Raw genomic sequence first — 20,227 nt, 5'->3', positions numbered from 1 at the left:
ACGCCGGCTGCGCCGCCACCCCACAGCAGGAAAGAGGACTGCGCCACCTCACGCACTTGGGAGGGGACAGACGTCCCCGTGCTCAGTTAGGACACCGAGCACCTCCCGCGACGCTGATACACGTGCAAAAAACAGCGAGATGCAATCCCACGGAGCTCCCGCGAAGGCCGGGCTATCCCCCGGGACCCCGAGCGGGGCGCGGGTTCTGTGACAACGCAGTGCTCCTGCCCCGGCCCCGCCAGCCTCCGCAGCCACGGGCACAGTACGGGGGCGGGGGAGAGTGGCTGGCATCCCAGCGCGTCCATGTGAACGTTCTTGGCAAGGCACCACCGCAGCCCGAGGGGAGCATCCCGTCCCAGGATACCACAGAACGCACATGAGCGTCACCCCCCCCCCCACACACACACGGCTGAACCTGATATACCCCCGCCCACTCTCGGCGCCTGGTCCCGACCCCATCAGGCAGGAGAGGCATCAGGTTCTCCTCGATGGGAACCCAGCTCCTTAGACCCTGGGCAGCAAGACATCCTTTCTTCTTTACAAGACTTTCCTTTTCCCTTGAGGCTACTTCCGGAACCAAGAGAAAAACAATGCGTGTGTGTGGCCGGGGCGCCCAGACTCCTCCTTCCCCCGGGAACGCTGTGTGGGAACAGACCTCGCGGGCAGGCGACAAGCCCAGGAGGGGCTGGGCAGGCTATTCCCAGAGTTTCCATTCAGACGGACCCCCCCACCCCCCCACTATTCTCACTCTGAGGCGCCTGTTCGTCCACAGCTCCCACGACGTTCAAGCAGCCAGCCCCTCACCTACAGTGTCCACGGCTGGAGTGGCCTTGCGAGCCTCTGGGCAGCCCCTCCCGGCCCCCCAACCACCCTGGGTGGACAGGACGGGGAGGCCCCTGGCATCACACCCTGGCTCTCTGCTCTGGGGCAGGGCCGTGGGTCTTACCATTAGAGCCCACCTTAGCACCAGCAAAACAAGAAGCCAACACTGATTTTTAGCTGCTGCTCTGATCTTTATCTGAATGTGAGCCTGGGGCCCAAGAACTCTCCTTCCAGGCAGTTCCCACACTCAGGACAGGGAGAGGACAGGCCTCCAGTCCAGGGGCGCCTCAGCTGCAGAGCCGAGACCCCGCCCCTCCCCCTCCCCCACAGATGATGAGAGACAGACCCTCAGCAGCTTTTGTACACAAAAATTAGCTCAAGGTGGATCGCGGCCCTAAATGGGAGCCCTAAAACTATGAAGCTTCTAGAAGAAAACATAAGAGAAAATTATAACCTTGGATCCGGCAAAGACTTCTTAGTTAAAGCAGAAAAGAACAAAATAAGTAACGGCACACTGGATTTCACCTAAACGTAACACTTCCGACGTTAAAACGTTGCTATGATAACAAAGGTGGCCGCAGCCGCGGGAAGAACACTTCAACCCGTGCGTGGTAGGAGGGCTTCTGAGGGGGATGGAGGAAGGGCTCTTGCGAAGCAGGAACACAAACCACCCGATTAAAACATCCGCAGAAAATGGGAACACACCCTCCATGGAGCCCAACAGGGTGGCCCAATTAGCACGGGGTAGGCAGTAACCCCAGTACAGCCCCCTTGGCATGCGCGGGGGCTGGTCCCAGGAACCCCCGAGGACGCACTTTGGGTCCTTCAGTGGGTCCTCCGCGGGCATGGAGCCAGGGTGGGAAGGGCCTCCTGTGTGCATCAGGGGCCCACGAGGGTGCCCAGGATGGGAGACCCAGGGCTCACCCGTGGCTGGGGGTGACGGGCTTTTCCAGAGGAGCTCCGGACTCAGCAGGCGACCCTGCGCCCGCGCCCAGGTCTCTCCTCGCAGGGGACGAGACTTGTGCGCTCAGATTGGGGGTGAACGGCCAGAGCAGCTGCTCTTACCACAGCCCCAGACGCCCATCAGCGGACGAAGGCTGGACTGAGGGTGTGTGTCCATTCAGGACCACAAGCCAGCACCACCCGGGAATGAAGGACGCACTCCTCGGGGACGAGGGGACCCACCGTGACGGCCCGGCGCCGAGTCAGAGCCCAGCCGCCTGCGGCGTGAAGCTGTTCCTACGGAATCCCAGAAGAGGCCAAGCAGTAACAGGGTCAGGTGGGTGGTGCCCGAGGGCCACTAGGGAGCCTTCTGGACGATGGACACACTCCTGGTCTCCATGGCGGTGGCTGGGCCAGACCCGTCAACAGAGAACAAGTGGCTCAAAAAGCCGGCTTAGAGCGAGACCAGCTTCCCCGCGGGCACCGGGCACGGCAGACAGCCTCCCACACAAACTCCGGCTCAAACCCCAACACTCTGATCATGACATGGCCCTCCGAGCGTGATGCACGACCACCCTGAGAAACAAACCGGATTCCAGTTTGCAGACCCCCTGGAGCCACCACGGGAGTAAAACTGTCGCGAACACGGGCACCAGCCGTGCCGCGATGGGCAGCGGAACCTGCCCGCTGGTGGCCCGGGGCTGCTGCTGGCAACCCTGGAGGAAGCAAGCAACCGTTCGTAGGTTCTTCCCCTCCGCACAGCGGAGCCACGTCAGCACTCCCTGAGCAATTATGTTTGGAGGGGGGAGTATTCCTAGAACCACCAAGACCACGGATTCAAACATCAAGCACGCGGACGACACGCTCAGGCCCGAGACGCCCGCGGCACTCTGGAAAGGAGGCAGGTGCCTTCGGCACAGGGGTCCCAGTGCCAGCCTGCTGGAACCATGACGCCCAGGGCTCTGGGAAGGCCCACCCTTCAGCCACCGGAGGCTCAGGGCAGACTCAGACTGAGGTCGACAGGCCATGACCACGTGCTGACGGGCTCCACGGCCAGGTCTCGCTCTAGGGCTGGCCACATGCGCCCCCGGGGCTGATTAGTGCCAAGTGCACACACCCAAACCCCAACCCACGGCCACGCTTGGGGCTGCCCCCTCCCCCTGCCCTGGCTGCCAACGGGAGAAGGGGTCAGAGGGGGCTGACGGGGAGCAGACCAGGATGCGATCCCCCGGGCTCCTGAGCACGCTTCCCGCCCCGTTCTGGGCTCCAGGTGCTGAGGGGGCAGCATGGAGAGCATGCGGGGTGCGCATGGCACTCACCGATCTGCAGCAGGATGGGAGTGACCAGGGCGGTCTCCATGGCGTAGCAGAACTCCCTGCCGAACATCACGGCCCCATGCATGACCCACAGGCGCACGGGGATGCGGTCGATGGAGCCCTCGCTGACCGTCTCGGCGCCCGCCTCAGCGCCCGGGGGCTTCTGCAGCTCTTGCGGGGGCGCCGGCGGCTCTTGCACCGGCACCGACTCCGCGTCGGCACTCTGCGGGGCCATTCTCAGCGCCGCCGGACGCCAACATGCACTTGCTCACTCTACCTGTGTCGACAGCGCTGCCGCGTATCTTCAAGGTAAACTGAGGCTCCTCCCGCTGCTCTCCCTGGCAGGAAAGCCTTATATTCCTCTTGGTATGACTTTCCACACGCAGGTGCGGCTTACAGCGAAGCAAAGCGACTTTGGGCTGGACTTTAGACACATGGCTGGTTGGCTTACTGTGGGTTAGAGTTAAAAATCCATAGTTGCCACTCAGTCAATACCAGTTTCATCATTGTGACGGAAGACGTGCGGACGCTGCTTCCCTGGCTGCAGACACGAGGCAGGACGACGCGGGCAGGGGGTCCACCGCTGCTCCCCATCGAGCGACCGGCTGATCTGCAAGAGAGGAAGACGGCCCGGCGGAGTCAGCGGGCCACCGGTTGCCCACATCAGTTCTCCCGTGCTTGCTCTGGGTCATCGGTGAAAACAAACAAACGCCGATTTCTAGAGAAACATTTTCTCCTGTGGAACTGAGTCCTGGGGGAGGATAAAGACAGAACAGCAAGGGCAGCTGGCCCAGAGGCAGTGAACAGGGAGCAGAGCCCAGAGTTTTCTCCGCAGCAACAGCCGCGGGCTCCGGGGACTCCAGTGTGGGAGCCCTGCGCACGGAAGGCATGGGGCCCGAGACTGTCATGACAGGGCCCAGGGGCGCAGGGGCTGCGGCCAGGGAAAGACTGAAAAAGGAAACAAGGTGCTGCCAGCAGAGGGGCAGAGGCCAGCAAGCAATGCGTGGAGACACTCTGGTTGTCACAGCGTGGCTGGGGGCAGCGATGTGGCTCAGCCCCCGACAGGGTGTGGAACGAGGACGTCCTACATTAGAGAATGACCGGTCCAAGTGCCCACTGCGCTGGAGCTGAGAAACTGTTCTGAGATCATTACAAAATGTTTTAGAAGTTTTCCTTAAAAATGCTGAAGCCCCTATTCAGTACATTTTGAATCAATCAACTGGTGCTTTGTTTTAGTAAATCAGTCTTTGCTCAAAGCAGAACAGGAAAACACAGGTGAGCTGAAGCCGCACGCTCCCGAGAGCGAGGTGGTGGTCTCCAGCGACAGGTGGGCAAGAGGGAAGGGGTCCACAGGCAGCGGCCCCTCTTGGTGATGTGTTTTTGAGAAGGTGGAGTAGGAGCCTCAGGAGCTGCGCTGGCCCGAACAGCCCGCTCAGCTGCTGGGCTCTGCCCCCAGGTCTGAGGGGTCAGCCAGTCCCGAGGGGAGGTTTTGCTTCGCCCGGAAAAGCCTGGAAAAGCCGCGAGGGCACAGAGCTGCGCGCTGCGGGAGGGGTCACATGACAGCCCCCAGCCAAGCTCCCGCCTCCTGCTGGGGTCACACTTCAGCACCGGGGGGTTGAGGGGTCTCCTAGCCAATGTCTAAACGTGGTCACCATTGGCACTGGACGGCGCAGCCTGCGCCCAGCGTGCTTCCTGACGGCGCGGCTCCTGGCCTCTGCCGTCCCCCTCACTGTCAGGGCCGGCAGCTCCTGAGCAGCTGGTGACGGCCACCTGACGTGCCGGCAGACTGCCTCCCACCCAGTCACGCTGGGTTAGTCTGGCGACCCAAGAACCTGCATTTCTACACACACACACACACACACACACGTGATCACCTCAAAGGAAGGGGTCTGCCAGGGCTGGGACACAGTCTGGGCCAGTGCTGTGACCTGCTGGGGACTCTGTGGTCTCACTGCTGTCCCAAAGCTGTCTGTGCTTCAGTCTCCGCCCCCCGCCCCCGCCCCCCAGCCTAAGACTCTTACTGACACAGCCCTGCCTGGGTCTGTGAGAAGCGCCCTGGGAGGTGCCACCGAGCAGCCTGCATCTGTCCTCATGTCCCCACTGTGCCTGGCACCACAGCAGGAGCCCGGTAAGGGCGCTGACAGAATGGATGGAAGGCCCTGCCCAGTGTCGTGTGGCTCAGCTGGTTGAAGCTTCTTCCCATAAACCAAAAGGTCATGAGTTTAATTCCCCGCCTGGGCTGAGGGCTTGGTCTCCAGCTGGGGGGTGTGTAAGAGTCAGTCATTCACGCCTCGCCTCTCTCCCTCCCTCCCCCTGACTAAAGTCACTAAGCGTGTCCTCGGCGTCCTCGGGTGAGGATTAGAACGAATGGATGGATGGATGGGTGGAGATAACCAGCAAACGAGCTGGCCAGTGCTTCCTAGGGGCTCTCTGCACAGGGAAGCCACCCCACCCCCAGCTGTCACCCCAGGTGACCCCGGGGGCCTCACAGACACTCCCGTGCAGTGGTGTGCGCACGCTGGGGCGTTACCTGTTAGGCAAGGGGTCTAGGCATTAACCCAGCTGGCTTCCCTCCGTCAAGCAGTGTAAGCGCAGCGGCCCAGGGAGCAGAGTCACCCAGGTACCTTCACTGTCATCTACAGTGACGAGAATGACAAATGTCGTTAGCACCCTCGGCCCGAAGCCAGCAGCAGTCTCACGGCGCTGGGAACTCGCCCCGTAGTATTCCTGAACACGCACACACCACGTGAGTTATCAGCATTTCCAAAGGCAAGCTAAGCTTTTTCAAAACATGGAGGAACCCTTCCAAACAGTAATTTAAATAAGGCTGAACTATCAGCTCCTGTCCGCGGCCACGGTTTCTTCAAAGACCCACATGGACAGTGAGACCCGGTGTGAGGCTGGTGCCCTCCGACCGTTGGGCCGACCCCTCAGCTCGGACAGAGGCCTGGGCCGATCCCAAGAGAAAAAAAAGAAGAGACTCGAACCTAAAACTGACGACACTTGGGTTGGACATTTCTTACATCGACATTCACTTGGCATAGTTGGCAAAATTCCGAGGCAGCATACCCAGGACCACCCTGCAGACAGGACCCAGGGCAAAGTGCAAGCCGGGGCCCCCCCGGGCTCTGCTGGTACCCCAGCCCTAAGGAGGCAGGTTTTAAAGATCCTGACTGCCACCCGGAGACTTTGTTTACCAGAAAAGACACAAATAAAAGACACTCCCCAGCCTCACTGGAAGGGACCTTATCAGGCACCTAACTGTAGATCCGTTTCTGCCCTGTCTGCAGACGTCAGAAACTCTGCTAGGAAGAGGTGCTGCTGACTCAGAGGCAGACGGCTCTCCCATGGCACGGACACGGGTTAGAAACGGACAGACTGACACTGGATTCAGAATCCATTTTGTCTTTACCTGTCTGCTAATTACATTAGACATAGTAAAAAATTCTTTTTAAATTAGTTCCTGCCTCAAAAAAAATTCAATAAAGTCAGGCCCCTCGAAGGTCACACAAGCTGCTCAGCAGGTGTCCCCTGGCTGGGCCACTGTGACCACACACTCCTTTTCTGCAAGCCTTGGGATTTTATAAGCACTTCAGAGAAGCCACAAAAGCCCACTTAGACATCCCGTTACAGCATCATACACTTGGAAATAAGGTCGCGTCACCTCTAAAGAGTGTGACTGCCTCAAGACCTAGGTCACGGGGCTGGGAGGAGAGCGCGGAGGGACCGTGGTGACCGAGCGAGCACACCTGCTAGGAAGCCAGAGCGGAAGGGGGGTCCTGGGCCAGTACCCCACGGCAAGGACACCGTCCGACCCTGACACACGGGAGCACAGGACTGTGTCCCACAAGACGCTGAGCACACAGCCTGCAGCGCAGCCCAGTCGCCGTCAGCTCCCGGTGGGGCCCCGAGACACACCTGCGCGTGCTGTGCGCTAAGGAGCGCCACCGCCCTCCCCCAGTGGCCAGCTGGTTGTCTCCGTGAGGGGACAGGCCCATACCCAGCACTGAGGCCCACCTCTATCGCATATCGCATCTGCACCCACAGCCGGCTCTGCTCCCCAGCTTGCCACGGCTCTGTGCGCCACTGGCCCGTGCCGACGCCGGCTGCTTCTGTGCCCAGCCCTTCCATGTGTTCTCACAGGTTCGTGTGCGAGCACCCGACAAGCTTAGGAACATGAGGAGCTTGGCTGGCTCTGGGGGAGTTAGCTCTGTTGGTGTTTTTACTGAGAGTCCGTGAACTCGAGGTCAGCGAGGGGGCATGGCTGTCCGCTGGTTGCGGCGCTACCGGGTCCCTGAGGACGGCTGCCCCTCAATTTGTCAGAGCCAACCCAGTGCCTTCTCAGAGACCTGCGATGAACAGCTACAGGTGTTGCTCACTTCTTAAGCTTCTTCCTAATCATTTATCTTTTTGGTGGCCACAGTTAATGGGATTTTCTTGTACCTTGTAGTTCCAAATGGTAGGTTTTTATACATGAAGACTAGTGAGTGGTTACTCAGATGTAATACACACACAGTGAAAATGCACCATTTAATCCGTTTTCACAAATTTATATCAAGACGTGAAACATCTCTAACACCCGGGAAGTCCCCTGTACCCCCTCCCATCCAGTTAAGGTTACTGATCTATTTTAATTTGATGACCTGATTCTTTAATTGTCTGAGAAGGACCAAAAACCATAACCGATAGATATAACAAACTCCTCTAGTAACCGTTAGCAAAAAGGGACCAGTCCCCAGCTTAGCTTCCAGAGGGTTCTGTTCTACACTCACAAGGTACAGTGTTTGTGACCTGACCACCCAACTCGCAGACGGAACCTGGGGTCCTGTCCCGCAGCTGGGCACACGGCTGCGCCCTCCCTAGGCACAAAGACTCTTCCCTGTCAGGACCCCCACCGCCTCTATTTCCAGGCTTCTTCCCAGGGGCGGCCACAGGAGAGGGAAGGAAGGAGCCCCCAGGGCCGGGCTGCGGCCCCTCTCCCAGCAGCCACGCGCCTGGGCCGGCGCACCATCCCGTTTAGGAGGACAGGCAGGTGCCGTTAAACCAGGTTTACGCCCAGAAAACGGTATCAGTGAAGTCTTCCTATTATAGCAGGCAAACTGCAGGGACTAGTGCATGAGCCCCAGAGCACTGGCGGTGGTATCTGGAAGCACTAAAACACTCTCTGCTCAAGGCCACGCTCGGGCGGGACGGCACACGAGGCAGCGTGAGGAAGGCCAGCCTGGTCTCCCCGTCGCCTGCGCTGCTGGGAAGTGCACAGAAGTTGGAGGGGTGGCCCAGCCCAGGACCCTCCCCTCAGCAGACGGGAGAAACCGCTAAGGCAGGCTGTCTCTAGCGCAGACACCCTTCCCGATGGTCGGGCGCCCAGTGACAGGCACTGGGTGAGGGTTTGCAGAGGCACCCGGGTAAGTGAAACTACAACCGCTCCAACCAACAACTTCCTCTACCGGCCTGTTTCTAATTTAAGGGTAAGCGATGCCAAACACGTGACTTCCTACAGTGTGCAACGAGGAAAAGCGGGCTGCGCACGGAACATCATCTAAAGAGAGATCGCAGTCACCACTGACAGGCACCCCAAGCTTGGGACCAAGCCTAGGCTCGCCCAGAGTCACTGTAACCCAACAGAGGCCTCACAGAGGGTCGACCTGCAGGAGAGCCACAGGTCTGCACCCGGCCCACCGGACGAACCTGGGTGCACTCTGCGCCCTCCACGGGACAGGCTTTGGGAGCACAGCTCTTCTGAAAGGCGCCGAGGGTCTGAGGACACTGGCCGTCCAGTGGCTGAGGCCCTGGGCCGAGCGTGCCGGGTCGCCCCACCACCTGCGGGTCCTGGGTTTCCTTGCTCGTTTGCCGGAGGCCAGGCACCACTCTCCCGCCTGTGAAGGAAGATGCCGAACTGCCCACAGAGCCGCAGGGGCCAGCGGGACAGGACTCGGCTGCAGGGTCCCAGGGTCACCAGGCCTCCAGGAGCCGCATCTCTAGGCACAGTCCCATTCGGCAGGACAGCAGGTGAGCGGAACAGGAGGGAGGAGCCAGCCCAGGGGACACAACCCCGCCCAACCCTACTCTACTCCAGAAGCCAGCGGCGGGCGTGGCTCCTCCACAGCAGAGGCCGCAGCGTCCTGCACAGCCGCGGGCACTGCGCGGAGCCCACGGGCTGCGGACACCCCCACGTCCCACGGCGCGTGCTTCCTGCAGCGGCACGTCTCGGTGGGCAGGACGGTAGAAGCTGCATCGGCAAGCTTGTGCCAGTCCCTGGGACAGGCAGGCTTTGTGAACACTGGCTCCCAGCACGGCAGTTGCCAGCGCACGGCCTACAACGTAGGGGCAGGTCAAACACCTTTTGAGACAGAGCCCACCTTCCTCTTCTAAAAGTCACCAAAATTTAAAGAACGAGAAGTGTTTCCTGATCAGAAGCTTGTTTAGGGGGATTACACGGAACCAGGACAAGGCAACAGTCTCTGCCACGTCCACCTTCTGCGGAGACACAGGAAGGTGCACGCACCTCCCTCTTCACCTGGCATCTGTGCTGCTCCTGGGTTTGCACACCGGCTGAGTGGGAGGGTCTGTTGTCTTCTCATCAGAAAGCAGCCGAGCTCTCCCTCCCCTTCGCCTCCACGCCCCTCGCCCTGCTCGCTCGCTGAAGCCACCCGAGGAAGAACGCAACTCTGGCTGCCACGGCAACAGGCAGCACGCTTTGTGCCGCGCGGCCCCTGGAGTGCTGGCCGCCGGGGCACTGCGCCTCAGGACCAACCCGAAACGCCGAGCGCGCACCCACGGCCGGGTAAGCGAGCTAGTGACGCCCCCGCCGCCCGCGGCACCAGGCCAGGCACCGGTAAGCTCCGTCTCCTCCGTCACTCCGTACGGAAAAGGCAGGCCGCACGCTGCCTAAAGACGCTCACACCACCAAATGACATTAGAACTAAAAATTCCCACGTCACGCTCATGCACCAGAGCTGACCTCAGACACGGGCGCACCTAACAAGCCCTGCTCAAGACGGCCACGATGAAACCAGACTTTCAGTGGGGCGTCCACGGAAAATCAAATCCGAGTGGTTCCTGGCTCTGGATTTATCCTAAGCAAAAAAGGACCCTGCAAAAGTAAAAACTGGATACAACTTAAGGGTCTAACAACACGGAATGATCCGAATTATGGCCCATGTGTCAGGCAAAACACAAAATGTCAATGTTTTTAAAGAGGGGAGCTATGAAATACACTTGAAAAATGTCAAAACCAAAACTGGTTTTAAAAAGGTTAAATGTTTGACGAAGAGACCGTATCTGTGGCTTTCGCCCAGGGCTAAGTGGGTTCTTCTTTCTGGGACCACAGAGAACACAACCGTCCCTCACCGGCCCTCTGCCACCTGAGGCTGGGGTCACAGGACAGCGAGGCCAGTCTGCACCCCTCACAAGACAGCGGAGAAAAGCTGTCCAAAGGCCACACCGCAGCATTCTGTGCTGTTCCTGTCACTTACAACCCCCTCCTGTCTCACGGGCCCCTTGGCAGGCGCGGGAAGGACGATTCTGCCAGGAGGGAAGTGGGGGCGCACCTGCTCCAAGTTTCTGTAACTGTGTAAATGAGACTACAACCCCACAAGCTCTCTCTTCCACCTCCAAAGATGGGGAACCCCTTCACCTGGAGGCCCCCAACTTTGGTACCTAAATGACCTGTCCTTCCGCTATCAGGAGGGGCTCTTCCCTGGCACTCTGGAGAGCTCACGCGGTCACCCCACACATCTGTCACCTCAGGAATGAAGTCGACAGTCCCAGAGCGGTCAAATGTACTTTCTTAAAAACCAGAGTCCTCTCAAAGTGTCAGAAGCCTTCACACGTGCACTCCCCTTAGGAAAGGGATTCCCGGACCCACTGCTCCGTCTGTGGGGACCTGCCCCACCACAAGCAATTCCCGACACCAGCGGGGTGTCCAGCAATCAGCTCGATTCCCACACCATCTCCCGGGAGACAGAACCAGGTCCCACCAGTAAGGGGCTCAGTCCCACGAGGCTGCCCTCCCCAGATGCTGGTCCAGAACCCAGGCCGCCGTGATCCTGACCGACCGGCCAGAAGTCGGACAGGGCTCCAGGACTGCCTCCTTGGGTTCCAAGATTTTGCCAGACAGGCTCCCAGAAGTCAGGAAACCCCATTTACTCACTAGGTGACTGATTAATTCCAAAAAATATTAAAGGATATGAACTGACAGCCAGATGAAAAGATACACAGGGCGAGGTCCCTCACAAAGGAGTTCCTTCCCAGTGGAGCCGGGGACCCACAACGCTGCCAGGTGCGGAAGAAGTCTGGCTCCAAGGACAAGGAGCTGTCCTCCGGGCCTTCAGAAGCTCATCACGGTCCTAAGTCCTTGGCTGGCAACTGGACACCACCTCCACCCTCTCCCCCCACCCCAGAGCTCGGGGCAGGGGGAGGGGAGTGCAACAGAAAGTTCCAACCCTCTAATCAGATGGTTGGCTCTCCTGGCAACCAGCCCCCACCCTTGGGTGCTTCCCAACAGCCACCTCATTAATGTAACAAAAGACACCTTTATCACCCTCCACACCTAGGAAATTCCAAGACTTTGAGGAGCAGTGAGCCAGGAACTGCGGACAGACGAACGCAGGGGATGCCTGACATTAACGCAGTGACTCTGGAAAGGGCCACGGACGGAGAGGCCCGGATGTCCCGCAGAGTCTGTTAGACCAGGCCTGGCACAGCCCCACACAAAACCACGCGGCGTGACGGCTCGTTCACGCGGAACTACCCCCAACACTAAGGGGAGAAAAGCAGGGTGTAAGCCAAAGCACACGCGACCACATCAAGGTTTTAAAGCACGGATGCAGAGGAAAAGGTGAGCTCTCTGGGCGATACACAACTATGTTCTTTCACCTTCTCTAAAACCGAACACTTACTTTGAATAAAAACGGTAATTTGCTTTTAAAAATAATTTTCTGGTTGGCCTATCCAAAACCCTAAGGTCTTGAGCCACGGTTTGGCATTCAGTGTTTGACAGTGTTGAGGCTCAGGTGGCCCAGACGGTGCCCACAGAGGCTCGCCATGTGAAGCACCCCTGACCCTTGCACGGGGCGGCCCGAGGCGGGGCAGCGGGTCTGAAAGCCTCCTTTAGCAGCTGTGAGCCGCTGGCAGGTCCCCGAGACCCGTCCCAGAAGCCTTCCCCACCGACACCAGCACTGCAGTGATGGGGCCCTGGGCTTGGGCACGGGGTGGCCGCTCACTCACTCCCCTCGTCTCCCTGGCGTGGCGCCGCCCTCGGCACCTGCTCCAGGTCTCCATCACTGTGACAGGACTTGTCACTCTACAGTCCCATCAGCCTCGTGTAGCTCAGATCCATGCTGACTTAAATAGCCTTCTCCCCACCAGACTGAAGTCAAGTACTGCCCTCAGCCACAGGGCCACCCGCAGTTTGTCCCGGATTCTCCCACAATGCACTGCACACTGGCGAACTGGGCAGCCCCGACTGCCAGGCCAGTGCCCGTCAGAGAGGAAGAGGCGTCAGCCACTCTCCTCTCTCCTCCAGGCCAAGAGACGAGCTGGAAGCCCTGCACCAAGGTCGGCGCCATGGAACTGAGCAGCTCCGCTTCTCATCCGGGTGCGGCCCGGCTCCCTGCCCTGCCTGCACCCGGCAGCGCGGGGCTCTCGAGGCCAAAGGCCTCACGTGGGTTTCTCAGCTGAAAACACCAACCAACGGGCACCTTCCCAACTCACTAATCCTTGGCGCTGCCGTCCCCAGGCCTAAGCCTTGCCCTCCAGGCCTGGACAACTGTTGTGAGCCAGCAGAAGCTGCCGCCCCCAGCCAGCGCCACTGAGGAGGCCCCGAATTCCGCACCCGCAAACCTGGTGGGCACTGGGAGTGCTCGCTGGTCCCACACACGTCGAAGGCCCGCATGCTGCCTCCCACAGAATGACACCCGCCGTGGCCAGTGGGGGTCCCACAGCCAGGTCGGAGACCAGCAAGCTCCACTGCGAGCAGGAGGCCACAGACGCAGAGAACGACACCCGACCTCCCTGAGGGCGACACCCTGCCCCTACGCTGGGCAAGCGCTCATGAGAGGGAAGCCCGGATTCACGGAAACCCAGGAAAAGGATGAGATCCATGTGAGCACATAACACACGTTAATTCAGGCAATCGCACCTGACAGTGGGACCCAAATGGGCTGAACAGAGGGGCTCACAGCAGGCGAGGCTCTCCCTGTGCCGGACGCGGAGGGTCGCTCGGCTGCAGCACGGGCAGTGGGCGTGGGCCCCGGCGGCACCGGGCGAGGACGCGGAGTCTCCACATGGGAAAAGGAGACTGGAGGCAGTAACGGGTGTACGACAGGGCGGCTGCACCCCTTTAAAGCGGTAACTTTCACGTTCGGTCTGTTTTCCTCAATATGAAGTAAATGAACGTGGTCGGAGGGACATACCTAGAAAACAACCTGGAAGTCACGTTAGCAAGAAAGTGGGTTTTTCCCTTTGTAGGAACCCAGGTCATCGCCCAAATGATTCAGCCAACCAGTCGGCTTTTAACCACGGGTTCTGAAACCCACAAGGACACTGGAGCACAGACAGGGACGAAACTCTGCGCGGCGGCGTGGGGACAGCAGGAAGCCAGGGGACACACACCACGGCCACCAGCCGCACAGAGCGCTGACCACAGGCCCGGCTCGGGAGGGAACAGGGGACACAGAAAGGCACAGGCAGGGACAGGAGAGGCGTGGCAAGTCAGCAGGACAGTGAGTCAGCGGCCCCAGGAGGAAGTGCGGGCCTGGCTGCGGCTCAACAGAACACCAACGTGACGCCTCGCAGGCGCCCGCGGTCAGGCAGGGGCCATTCTGGCCTGTCGGGTGAGGGCCACGAACACCTCCCACCCCCGTGGCAGCTCACCTTGGCCCCTGTGCCCTGCCCCCCGCCAGGTCCAAGAGCCCTGCCTGACGCCCTCCTGGCTCCCCGGCCCCGGGGAAAGGCTCACTGGCGTCCAGGCCTCCCTCTCTCCAGTTCTTCTGGGCCTGTCACCGTGACTGTCCCTGCAGACACCCTGCAGGGCCTTTGTCCCTGGACTTTGCTGGCACCATTCTCTTCTCCCACCCACCCACACCTGCACCCTTCCTGCCCACCTCGCCACCTGCTCCAGGACATGCCAGCACCGGCCGGGGCTCATCAGAGTGGGAGCCGTGTGGGGGCCGGGCCCCTGGCTCGGTCCCCGCCCCAGCCCACCAGGGGCCAATCCACTCCTCCCGTCACCAGAGGGCTGCCAGGTAGAGGGTGCAGGCTCTGGATTACATCTGGGAAGTGGTTCCTTTTATTGAAGAGTAACAGCCTCAAGAAAGGGTTTTGCTAGAACTTTCGTCGAGGTCCAAGTTCACTGTCGGAGTCGTTTTCCTTTAGCCCTTAAACCCTCTGCCCACCCAAGTACAAAAGTCACATTCCTAAAAAGCCTGCCCATCATAAAATGAGTAACACCTGGATGTATTACACCAGCAGCTCTCCCCTCCCCCAGCTCATGCAAACGCTTGCCAGGAACAAACAAATACCACCAAGATAAAGACCTCTTTACAAGAGCGGGGAAACAAGTCTATCTGCTAACAAAAACTAACTGTTGAATTAAAGGTTGCAAGTTCAAACACAATCTGGCAATTGTAAACAGTGCCTTGGTTTATCAATGTAACAATAACTCTCTTTCAGGGATTGATAAAGTTCTCTGCAAATACTCGCCCCCCAGCATTTTTAAGATACTTTGCAGGATAAATATTAGCTTGGGACTTGCCTACAAGAGAAGTGAAAGCTGCCAAAGAAGCAGTTTTTAAAAGGAGAAGGAGCAGCCTCCGTCGACCGGAGGGTGGCAGGGCCCTGGGCTGCAGCTGCTGCCCTCTGACCTTGCCCTGGGCCCACCGCTCGCCCAGGGCTGCAGCTCTGTCCCCTGACTTGGTGCAGCGCCAGGCACTCCACAAACCAGCCAACCCTGCAGACGGAACTGGAAATGGAGTTAAAAGGAGAGATCTTACGAGGACTGCTGGGGTGAAGAACAAGGAGCATAACAGCTTCCATTTCTTTTAAATTTTATTTCGTCAAAGCCAGTTAAGTAGCCTGGTGACCAACTGCAGAACAGTGAGCAGAGGGCAGGCCCACTCGAGGCCACAGGGACCTGCCATGGGCGACCACGCCCAAACGGCCAGGCCGGGCGGGGCGTGTAGGTGTGGATCTGTGCTGCCATTCCTCACCAGACTCCAGATGTCACGTACCCTCGATGTCACCTGGGAGACCTTTCCCCCTTCTATACCATGGCTTGCACCCCCACAGGACTGCAGCAAACACAACATAGCCAGGCACAGCACGGTGCCGTGAGGGCCTCCCCAGCAGGTAACCAGCTCCGGGTCACCTTGAGCAGCCCTCCAGGGTCACGCGGTGGGGTGGGAGGTCCCGCAAGACCAGGTCTAAGGGCCTCCTCTCCTACTTGCCTGCAGCACCAGGCAATCTCTGTCCGCAGGGACGCACCTGGAGCGAGCTAAGCTTCCTCACCTGCCTGCAGAAGTTGGTGTTGAGAGATGGCAGCCTAACCTCACAGCAGCCATGACTCCTGCCACATGCCTCCCCATGGGCTCTCCGTCTGGGCAGGTGGCCAGGGCCACAGGACCACCCTGAGGACGGGGTGGCGCCACATGCTTCTAGCCACAGTCCCTGCCTACAGCAGGGCGGCCGTGCCCGACGGCCCTCGGCTCAGACACTGAGAACCCCCCAGGGAGGCAGGTCCCTGCTGCAGCACTCAGGATGTGGCCCTGGGAGAGACGGACGGACGAACAGCACAGAGGAGTGGAGCAGGCTCACAGGGGACGAGGCCACCGGACCAGCTCTCATGCTGTGCGAGGGCCGGGAGAAAGGGTCCTTCAGTGATGATGACACCATTGGTGTGATGAGTACCTCGGGTCCCTGCTAACAGGGATCCTTTTTTCTGAGAAACAAAAGTTGAGGTTGATGAGTGTTTCTCCTTTTACCAGAACTCCGTGCAGCCTGCTCTGCCACTAACAAGTCCCGAGCTCATTCCGCTCCGACAGCACAGCCCCTGCCCGCCTGCGGGGGGCACTGGCAAACACGCCAGGCAGCACTTCATGATCTGGGACAGGGTCCCCCAATTAGGGCATCGAAAGCTGAGAGTAGGTTAGAGGGAACCCTCTCACCGAAACATGAAGCCAGAGGAAGCTGAGCTGAGGGACAGAGGTGGCCACGCTCAGACGCCCAGGCACTGTGGGAGGCACTGCCTGGCGATGGGGACACACACCATGGGCAGCGGGGGATGCGCCAGCCTGGGTGGGGCACTGTGCAGCAAACCCAGGGTGGGGAGGCTGGGAGGGGCCCCCAGGCAGAGGGAGGGGCAGGAGCGCAGAAGCCTGAAGCAAATGCAGGAACAGAAGTGAAACTCCTCTGGGCACGGGACCATCGTCCTGCGATAACCAGGCTCCAGGTCAAAGACCAAGGAGACTGGGAGGGGCTCCAAGACGGTCCTGCCCCACCCGAACCACACGGGGATGACAAGGGCACTGGGCAAGTGACCCTGACACGGGCCTCTCCAGCCTTCCTCGTGGCCCCCTGCTGGGACGCCCGCAAAGCTCCTGAGAGCTGGTTGTCGGGCCTGACCAGGAATGAAGGAGGCGCCCTAAACGCACCGGCAGCCATTCCGCAGGGCTCGCATGTGCCGGCAAGAACCTGCCAGTCAGCCACACGCCGCGCCTGTGCCCAGTGACACGGTCCCGTTGAGGCCCCCGGCTGCTCTGCCCGCAGCACAAGGGTGGCCAGGACAGGCGGGCACCCAGGAGTCTGTGCCCAGCTCAGCCCCTTCTGCTCCAGCTCCCCCCCCCCCCAAAACAGCCCCGGCCCTGCTGTGGTCCAAGGCCACAGCTCCCCACAGCCCCAGCAGAGGCAGCCTCGGAGGTGTGAGGAACGCCGCCCAGTCTGCTGTGCTGCCTGGAGTGGGAGAAGCGGCCACAGGCGCGGGGCCAAGCTGGTTTACTGTTCTCCCGAAGCTCCAAGATCCCCTCGCGCCACGGCGCCCGGGACACGCTGGGCAAGGCTGGAATTGGAGGTGGCAGAATAGGGTCTGTGGGACTTTCGCCCGGCCTTCTGCACAGTCCAGAGGGTGGGGCCCGCACCCGACACTGAGCAGACCTGCCAGCTGGCCCCCACCAAGGCCTGGTGCCCAGTGGGTGTTTCTGGCCAAGGCCACGGGCACAGAGGGTTCATAAACCAGCTCGACCACCCCTGGAATGTCCGCTCTGTTACTGTTTGCTGTGCCCACAGCTTGCAGGGCCTCACTAGTGTGCCCCAGCCTCACCCCACCCATGACACCCGTCCTGAGCTGATGCAGAGCCCCCAAGCAGGCTGGGCCCAGTGCCCGGAGAATCCCTCCCACCCAGAGCCCCGGACAGGTGGATGTGGAAGGCCCAATGGCGGCCGAAGGAGAAAGCTCTCAACACCAACGCCCACAGAGTGTCTCCACTTCTCCACGAATCCAGGCGTCAACATCGACCTCCACTTCAGGGCAGTCCCAGGAGGCCTGAGGCGAAGGGCACCAAAGGGAGGGCAGTCAGCCAGCAAGCTTCCGCTACTCAAGCACAAAGCTTCCAGGACTTTCCCCGGCTACTGCCCTGCGGCCTGAAGGCACAGAAGACAGGTGGCCGCAGACACAGCCAAGGCCTGCTTGGGCTCCGGTCTGAGCCCCGTGGCAGCCCGGAGGTGGTGGAGAAGGGACAGCCCTGGGCACTGTGTTTCACAGGCCCCGCAGCAAACCAGAGGCCAGGCCCTAGTAACGCAGAGTCTCAGCTGTAACATCATGCCTGCTCCTTGGTCTGCGCCCTCACAAGACCACGGAAGCCATGAAGGTCCTGCTGCTGGTCGCCCCAGCTCCACCTGCTGAGCAGCGTGCTCCTCACTGGCTTTCGACGGCGCCTACAAGCACTGGGCCCTGAAGCTCCATGATGCCGGTGATCTGCCACGGGTCACAGCACACCAAGGTCTGCAAGGGTCCCCAGAGCACCTGCCATGCCCGAGGACTCCTGGGGCCGGCAGGGCTCAAGGGTCCCAGTGCAGGTGTGCTCCCGGACGTGAACCCTCGCTCCAGCCGGGAGAGGAGGGGCCGGCTTGGGCACTCCCCCGCCACCTCGAGATGGAAAGTTGGCTGGGGCTGGGAGGACGTCTGGTGTCTATAAAAACGTTCCTCCCAGGGGAGCCTCTGGAGACAGACTCCAAGATACTTCATTCTTTTCCTTATTTGCCGCTCTGAAAAATAAGCTGTTCCTCCTATTCTGAAATGGAATACGGGTCAAAACCTTCCACAGTGAATGGTAACCCAGAGAAAAAGGTCACCAGATACAAAATATTTCTCATTTGGCCAGCAGCCCAAAGCAACTCTATTTTGTTTATTTGGTTATAACAGAGCTCTCTGGGGGCGTCAAACCAAACCCAGCAGTGTGCCGGCCCTGCCTGCCCACGCCCTGTGCAAGGCTGAGATGCGGAAGCGCTCGCAGGTCAGGGAGCGCAGGTCCTCCCGGGGTGGCCCCACCCCGCACCATTCACCTGGGAAACAACCGCCCACAGAGCACCCGGGGCCCCAGCGAGGTCACCGTGGAGAACAGGTGTCCTGCAGAGGCTGCGCAGCACCAGAAAGGGGGCCGTCCCCATGGCCACTGCTCAGTGAGTGGCAAGGAAATGCCAGGCCCTGCCTTCGCTGCGTGGTCCCCGGCCCCGACGTCTTCTGTAACGGCAGCCACGGAGCCACCCAATTCGATGCCACCACCAGCGTTCCGTGGGTCACGATGCCCCACAGGCTTCCGCGTGGCATCTAAGCCAAGTCCACGGCCTTGTGCAGCAGCCAGCCTCACCTGCACTGGAGTGCAGGCGGCCCCCACTCTTCCCCCAGCTACACACATCTGTGCAAGCTTCAGTGCCCGTCACTGAGCCACCACGCAGGGGTACAGGCCTCGCTGTGGCCTGTTCTTCCGCAGGGGGACCTCCTGGGAAGACAGGACACACACTCCCACCAAAGCAATCTGCCTCAGACAGACTCACCTCTAAACACTGGGAGGCCAGCACTCCGGCCAGGACCCCTGGGCATGGGAAGACGTTTCCTGAGGCTGAGCAGACAGAAGAGGTGGGAAAACACAGTGACCAGACAGATGGACAGATGGGGAGGCAGACAGCCTGTGGCAGAAGTCGGCCCAGAACACTGACAAGCGGGGGAGCAGCAGCCCGGCAGGTCTGTACCCTCCTCCTGAGGCCTCGTCTTCCCCAGGGAACCCCTGAAGGTGCCCAGGAATGGGTCTGAGCAAGGATTCAGAGGGACCACCCTCAGTGCCTACAGAAGCCCCTATCCTATGTCTGTCCATAAGCTGGCTGTCTCCAAGACAGTGCTTCTTAGGATACAACTGCCCATAGGGGCTGTCACACGCAGGGAGGGCAGTGGGGGGTCGCTGGTGACTCCCCCATTACCTGCTGGGAGCCCGAACCATGCCTTGACCCCGCCCCACATCTCCTGGGAGGGAGCTGCCTCAAAAAGGCGTGAGGGAGACAGGCCTGGCTCTGGCCCTCCGGGACCACCTGCGCTGGGACGCTCGCCCAGCTTGCAGGGTGGCGGGTCTGAGCTCAGGGTCCCTCTCCTCCTTCCCCTCCTCCTGCTAGAGACGGGACCCGGGAACAGAAGAGAGGAGCTGTGGGGGCTCTGGCACAGCGGCCAGCCCGTCTTTGCTGGGGCCCCTCCCTCTGCGCCCCCATGAAGCTCACAACCGAGGCACAGCCCCCACCCCGCACGGCTCACCGGGTGAGGCCGGCACGCGTGCCTGCAGCCATGCCTTACTTGTACTTTTAAGCGTGTCTCCACCCAGGTCACCTGCGATCCTCTCCACAGCAGCGGAGCAGAAGCAGAGTGGCTGCTTAAAGTGCGTTCCCACCGAGGCACAGGTAGGACAGGGGACGCTGGGAGTCTGGCCTTGCGCGTCCCTGCAGGGCACCAGGAGACCCCTGGTGGTCCCGGGACAGCAGCCCTCGGCCTGCCCGTGAGTCCTGACCCCCAGGAAGGCAGCAGCTGCCCTTCACAAACCACCTGCACCAACACGGAGCCCAGCTAAGCCAACGCGACACTTCCATGTCAACGCCGTGTCAGCACTGTTTGC

The 20,227-nt window shown here is 60.3% G+C and overlaps 1 protein-coding gene across 3 annotated transcripts in view; it reads right to left on the bottom strand.

Annotated features, from left to right (window-relative positions):
- The window catches only part of SLC45A4 (solute carrier family 45 member 4), a 46,481-nt gene that overhangs the window by 12,339 nt on the left and 13,915 nt on the right, over positions 1–20,227 (bottom strand). Inside the window, exons 2-3 of one of the 3 annotated variants that reach the window (XM_090283325.1) lie at positions 5,611–5,716; positions 3,084–3,690 (exon numbers count right to left, since the gene is read on the bottom strand). In XM_090283325.1, the coding sequence (XP_090139451.1) occupies positions 3,084–3,315 (232 nt within the window). In that variant the 5' untranslated portion in view covers positions 3,316–3,690; positions 5,611–5,716. Of the gene's footprint in view, positions 1–3,083; positions 3,691–5,610; positions 5,717–14,185; positions 14,268–20,227 lie in introns of those variants that run through there. The other 2 variants (XM_090283327.1, XM_090283326.1) reach the window with 2 other exon arrangements.

The sequence above is a fragment of the Furipterus horrens genome, unplaced genomic scaffold, assembly GCF_987537825.1.
Source record: "Furipterus horrens unplaced genomic scaffold, mFurHor1.1.pri manual_scaffold_7, whole genome shotgun sequence".
NCBI classification, from domain to species: domain Eukaryota; kingdom Metazoa; phylum Chordata; class Mammalia; order Chiroptera; family Furipteridae; genus Furipterus; species Furipterus horrens.
The sequence above is the reverse complement of the archived record's forward strand: the minus strand, read 5'-3'. Positions and strand labels throughout refer to the sequence as shown.